General features: G+C 32.4%; 1 protein-coding gene across 1 annotated transcript in view; it reads left to right on the top strand.

The window, feature by feature from the left end:
- Positions 1 to 4300, top strand: part of LOC145004727 (uncharacterized) — a 4325-nt gene extending 25 nt beyond the window's left edge. Inside the window, exons 2-12 of the mRNA XM_078963711.1 lie at positions 1947 to 2214; positions 2324 to 2417; positions 2490 to 2617; positions 2688 to 2772; positions 2864 to 2929; positions 3031 to 3034; positions 3154 to 3368; positions 3485 to 3569; positions 3660 to 3845; positions 3935 to 4003; positions 4091 to 4300. Coding sequence (XP_078819837.1) covers positions 1947 to 2214; positions 2324 to 2417; positions 2490 to 2617; positions 2688 to 2772; positions 2864 to 2929; positions 3031 to 3034; positions 3154 to 3368; positions 3485 to 3569; positions 3660 to 3845; positions 3935 to 4003; positions 4091 to 4300 — 1410 coding nt within the window. The remainder of the gene's footprint in view (positions 1 to 1946; positions 2215 to 2323; positions 2418 to 2489; positions 2618 to 2687; positions 2773 to 2863; positions 2930 to 3030; positions 3035 to 3153; positions 3369 to 3484; positions 3570 to 3659; positions 3846 to 3934; positions 4004 to 4090) is intronic.
- Positions 4301 to 6950: the final 2650 nt, after the last annotated feature.

Raw genomic sequence — 6950 nt, 5'->3', positions numbered from 1 at the left:
AAAATGCATATATTCAATTATTATTGTTATAAAAATTTATTCACATTTGTAGTGTAACGTCCCGATTCCAGATATAAATTTAATTAAAGAATAATTGGTATTATGTCCTACTCGGCGAGTTGGTTGCCCTACTCACCGAGTAGAAGTGGGATTGGAACGCGTGTTTAGTGACCTACTCGGCAAGTCCACCAAGGGACTCGGCGAGTAGGAGCTGGCATATGAAACCCTAAATTCTGGGGTTTTACACCCTATTTAAAGGATCATTGGCCTCCACCAGCCTCCCCTTATGCCTCTTGTCTCTCTCTTAAACCCTAAAACGTGTGTGTGTGTGTGTGTTTTTGGTGTCCAAGCTTGAAGGAGTGACTTTGGAAGGAAGCAATTGAAGAAAAAAGGAAAAGCAAGGCTAGGAACTCGGGAAAAGCTAAGGGATTGCATCAAACATCACTCTCTGGAAGGTAATAAGCTATTCCCTTAGGCTCTTTTCACTTTGAACCTCCCTTGGATGGGTGCTATGAAGGACTCTCCATGTTTAAGCTAGGATCTGAAGTTATAACTTCAGATCTGGACTTCCCTTGACCTCTAGATCCATAAAGTTCCCAAATTGTGCAAGGTTGAGACTCTCCCAAGGTGTAAAACTCCATTAAAGAGCTTAGATTGATCATTTTGGGCCTTTAGAGCCTTGCATGTACGTAAAGATTGCAACTTTACGTAATAAACGTGCCTTAGGAGCTTGGATCTGTAATTTGGGGCCTTGCCATGGCTTAAAAAGCAGTTGCATGGATTAAGATCTGCATGGACTCGGCGAGTTGATTAAGGGACTCAGCGAGTCCGTTGAAGATGGCCATAAACTCGGCGAGTTTGATGAACAACTCGGCGAGTTCGTTGAAGATTGCCTTGAACTCGGCGAGTGTTAGAAAACTCAGCAAGTCGGGGACCTGCACTCGGCGAGTCGAGTCAACATGGACTGTTGACTCTGACTGTAGACTTTGAATTGGACCAAGGGGTTGACCAATTGAATTTTGCGGGTCCCTGGGATTGGGAGATTTATGAAAAAGGTTGTGTGGTACTTTTAGGTGGTGAAGTTCATGTTGGACCCGGGAGTTGAGCTTTCTTATTTCCGATGACAGTTGCGAGGTGAGTTATCCTCACTATACTAAGGGGTCTAAGGCACCAAGGCCGGCCCATTGGATTTGATATGCTAGTAGTCATGGATATGTTGAGTTGAGTTAGTAATGTATGCCAGTTGGTATGCAAGTCGGGTAGATCTATAGGATTGTCTGTGATACTGATTGATTGCCTGTACGTGCATTTATCTGTTACATGTCGACATGTTATGAGGGGTGGGTTGAGGATGTACTGCTCCATGCGGTAGCCAACAAACCCGAGAGTCAGATATGAGCTGAGGGCCCGGTAGGCATTCCAGACTCATACTGAGGACTCGAGAGCATTCCAGATACGAGCTGAGGGCCCGGTAGGCATTCCAGACTCATACTGAGGGCTCGATGGCATTCCAGATACGAGCTGAGGGCCCGGTAGGCATTCCAGACTTGTACTGAGGGCCCAGGGGTAGTCCAGCTTGTAAAGTTGTGGACCCAGTGCATGTTGTTCTGTTCTGTTTTGATTGATATGATATGCTAATGTTGATATTGCTACGTGAACTGTATGTGTATCGGTATTTTGGGGGTAACTCACTAAGCTCTCGGGCTTACAGTTTCAGTTTATTGTTTCAGGTACCTCAGGGGATCGCGACAAGGCTAAGACTTGATCGTACAGCTCCTCTTATTGTGTTATGTTTCTGGGGAAAACTTTGATATAAATGTATTTTGAAAACAAAGTTGTAATGTTTTGATGAATTTGACATGTTTTTAAAAATTTAAATTTGGCTTAAATTTTGAGTGTTACATGTAAGCAATTATATTTAAATGTTTGTTATTCAATTTTTTTAGGGAAGGAAAATTCATGCATCTTGTCTGAAGAAATGGTTTCCTAAATTCCACTGCTATTTAAAAGATGATAGTTCATTATACATCAGGAAACCTATTGCCGCACCAAATACTTCAAACTTTAGTTTTGTTGATCCAGACAAAAAACTTACTTTTAATCAAGATACAACTGTGAAGTATTGTGAAAACTTTTCTGGTTTTGCACATGACTTTGTTTTTATTGACTTCAATACAATTGTTTCTAACAACATCCTAGAGTCAGACTCTTTTGGTTGGTTCTTTTCATATTAAGTTTTGTTATGTAACATCTTATTTTCTTTCATTTTATTACAAATTGATAATTCTTATTAACTTAATATTATATTTTGTTGCTTTTGTAGATATTATTGGACACATTTTTGAATATAGGCGTATGGATACCTCGGAACAAGATAAATCAAAACACAAGATGCTCTTGCATCTTCAAGATATAGAGTATTCACCATTATTACAAACAAATAATATACTTTCAAATATATTATCTACAATATTTGTTTATTTTTCCAGGGATATTAAGCTTAAGGTAACTTTGTGGGGTCATAATGCATACTACATGCAAGATTTTCTTGCTAACAATAACAGCCTTGCTCCAGTAGTTGTTATTGTTCAGTTTACCAGAGTGAATTTTATTAATGGTTTGTAAGTTTTCACAACCATTTAATAAAATTTTGTATATAGTTAAATAATAAATTATATTTTTTGCAGGTTGTCCTTTTTCATCCACCTACTTTAATGTTAGTAGGTTGTTCATAAACAATGATATGGATGAAATTACAAGCTACAAGAACAAGTATTTTCATTTATAATTTCCTTTGTATTTTCACATTCAATTTTTTCATATTATAATAAATTTAATTCCTTTCTTTGTTATAAATGAACAGATTGGTTTCTGAAAATGGACAACTTTCATCAAGTGGAATCAAAATGATGGCATCAAAACAAGTCACGTAACATGATGACTTTCTGAAAAATAATGTGTTTTCTAACATTGATGATTTGTTTGAACCTTTGGAGGTACTTTACGTTATTTTTATAATTTTTACTTTAGTGCAGTTTTATTTATAAATTTTAAAAGTTTAAGAAACAAACATAATATATTGTTATAACAAAAGTAACATACACTGGCATAAACTAACATTTTCTTAACATTAAACATTATTTAATTTTCCAGGAAAAAACGGTCGTTATTGTTGATATTGTTAAGGGAATACGTCAAAACATACGTTGGTATTACCTTGCTTGTAGCAACTGCAAAAAGTCAGCAAAACAAAAAGAGTCTTCTACTTCTACTGATAAGGTTGATGGTTCTTATGAAGTGGCCGAATTCGTTACTTATGAATGTGCTAATCCTAAATGCAAAACCATCAAAATTTCGGTTATTCCAAGGTATTACATATTTATTTTATATAAAAACAATATATGTTTATCATAATTGTCTAATATAATATGATTTTATACTTTATTTAGATTTAAAATTCCACTTCGGTTCAAGACAACACAAGGACCTTGACTTTAACCTTATTTGATCAAGAAGCAAAGAAGTTGTTTAATTATACTGCTAAAGAGTTGTATGATAAAAACAACAAGGTATTATTTTATAGTTCTAAATTACTTCTTTATGTTATACAATTATATATTTATACACAAATTTTCTAACAATTATTTTTTATATTTTAGCTTGGCATCAATTTGGATTTGTATCCAATGGAGTTGAAAGTTGTGGTGGAGAAAAAGTTGGCAATTAAGATTGATATCTCAAGCTACAATGTGACTTATAAAAGTAATATTTATGGGATATCAAGATTAACCAATAATACAGACATAATTGATGAACTGGAAAAAAAAAAGAATATTGTTCCTCGGGTTTTTTTCAATAATTATATTTAGTTTTTACCACTTTGACCCAACAATATCTGACTCAATAGCAATTTCTTTTTGATCTCATGATGCAGCCTACTAATTCGGATTCATTCATGATTGGTTCTTCAGATATTGGTTCCCAAGAGACCAAAGTTGTCAAGGTTGTACTTTTTAAATTATAATTCTGAAGTATTATGTTTTAATGTATAACAACTAACTAAATCTTTTTATAGGATTCTTTTTCATAGACAGGTGACAATTTAACACCTTGTGCTAGGGACAACTCAACTGCAACAAATCATACAAAGTTGATTTTTACACCAACTGAGTTGAAAAGAAACCTTGCTACATGCATAGATATTGATGAAATGGAGAATTTGTCAACATCTAAGTCTGCTCGATTGTCACCACCGGATGAACAACCAATGCCTCTATTGGTCCCAAAGAAAGAAAAGTAAATGTATTTTACTTTTACAAACAATCTTACTTCATGGTTTTGAATTGTTTTTGTTTGGGATTTGATGGTTTTTGTTTGGTGGATTGGTTTTGAATGGTTTTTGTTTAGGATTTGATGGTTTTTATATTTATTTCTTGAGTATACATTGTGTTATTTTTGTCATTCCTATAATGTCCTTCACTATGTTATTTTGATTTTGGTAGAACTGATTTGATACAACATTGGTTTTATCTCCCAAATGACTATTATTTATTCAATATTTGATAATATAACATCTTATTATGACTTTATTCTTCATTCGAAAGTATTCATTAAGGAGTAAAAATTAATCTAGGTATTAATACAATAAATAGCAATATACTATCATTTATTTGTTAATAGACAAAAATAAAAGTATCATGATATTAAACATCAAATATAAACATTAAGTAATATTAGGTATTTGTTATTGAACATCACCAAAAAAAATCCTTTGATGATAATATTTTGTATTTCTAACTGTAATTAACTAAGTTATTTACCTATAAATCACATAAACAAATGATAAGATTTTGTATTCCTATCGATCAAAATCAGTTAAATAGAAATGTACTTTCTTTTTTACTGTTTCATGGATTAAAACTTATATTGAAACGTAAATATTATACAATGTCTAAATTGCCCGTCCACTATCAAGATAGTGTTTAATCAATAAATTGTAGAATTTACATTATCTTTGTATTTAACAAACTTATTTACTAATAACTCACTTAAACACATGTTAATATTATCTATTCTATCAATCAAATTCAGTTTAAAAGCAATTTACCTGTATCAATCAAAAACGTAATATTATACAATGCCTAAATTTCCAATCCACTATATTATTGTTTTTAAATCTTTTAAAATGCCTAAAATGCCCCTCCCAATCTTATAATAGTCTTACTTACTAATAACTCACCCAAATTGCCCTTAAAGTTTGATTTTGAATTTGTACATTACGTTTCTAAAAATGTTCTTCAAGTTTCTAATTTAGTTTTAAGGTTATTATACTTGATAAATTCATGTCTCCAATTCAAGATCCTATATGTACTTTTATTCGTTCCTGATTATAACAATGTAATTTCTGCCAAAATAACTTTATTTTTACACTTATATCATGGATCGTTCAATTTGAAACGTATATATTATACAATGCCTAAATTGCCCCTCCACTATCAAGATAGTATTTAATCAATCAAATGTAGAATTTACATTATCTATGTATTTAAAAAAGCTATTTACTAAAAACTCACTTAAAGAAATGTTAACATTGTCTATTCTATAAATCAAGATCAGTTAGACAACAATTTACCTGTATCACGATTTGTGTAATTAAAATAACTATATTTTTTGTTTTTAAATCTTTTAAAATGCCTAAAATGCCCCTCCCATTATTAAGATAGTTTTAGTTAATAACAACTCACCCAAATTGCCCTTAAAGTTTGATTCTGAATTTGTACATAACGATTCTAAAAATGTTCTTCAAGTTCCTAATCTAGTTATAAGGTTATTATATTTGATAAATTCATGTCTCCAATTCAAGATCCCATATGTACTTTTATTCGTTGCTGATTATACAAATGTAATTTCTGCCAAAAGAACTTTATTTTTAATCTTATAAACCGCCTAAAATGTCCCTCCCACTATTAAGATAGTCTTTAATCAATTAATTTTTGACTTTGACTATGGATGCACTCTATGTTGTTCTTGATTTTTGTAATTTCATATTCTGGACAATCTTATATAACTATACAATAAATATCTTTTTTTTAGGTTACATAAAAAAAAGTTATTTAAATGAAATATTATCTTAAAATTTGACGAACTTACACAAGAGGATAAAAACTAAATATAGTAAATTAATATTAATTAATCATTAAACCCACCGTCGTTCAACTTGAACCTCCCCTGTACACTAGACGTAATCGGGACTAATGTGTTTACCGCGTGCGTCGATGTCTCTTCATCTCTGATTGATAATCCATTTAAACCCTCCCTGTATATATGTAAATTCTCATTCTTGCATTTTCATCACCATCAATAGATAACTTCAAATTTCTCATCCTCTGTGAAAAAAAATCCGACCAGCAATGGCAACAAACATGAATGTGGATCCATAGGCAAAGCCGAGGTATCAACTATGGACTATAAGTAGTGAGCAACCAAAAAACATACCTATTGTAGAGTATGGCAAAGGAAACGCCAAGAGATTCACCATTAGAGTTGTCCATGGCGGATTTTTTACTGATTATCCAGGTATAGCTTATGAAAAAACAAAAGTTCACTTTATTACTTTTGTCAACATCGATTTGCTTGACATGGATTTGCTTGGTAGTTTTTCTAAAAGTTTGGGTTATACAACTATGGGATACTGGTATCATATGCCAACCGAACAACATTTTGGTTTGTCAATGACTCCAATTTTGGATGATGATACTTTGGGAAATTTCAAAGCAATGGTTAGGGCACATCAATTCCGTGAGATTGAACATCTGTATGTGGAACACAAGCCAATATATGTGCCAACCAATTTCCCCCACTTCATGATGAACTCACCAGCCAAAAGAGTTAAGAAGCTTATTCATCTATTTGTTATAGAACACCCAATGGAAACAGTTGATGATGGAATA

The sequence above is a fragment of the Lactuca saligna genome, chromosome 1 (genome assembly GCF_052625555.1).
Source record: "Lactuca saligna cultivar CGN05327 chromosome 1, ASM5262555v1, whole genome shotgun sequence".
Taxonomy (NCBI): Eukaryota; Viridiplantae; Streptophyta; class Magnoliopsida; order Asterales; family Asteraceae; genus Lactuca; species Lactuca saligna.
Note: the sequence above shows the minus strand (reverse complement) of the source record. Positions and strands in the feature narration are given on the sequence as shown.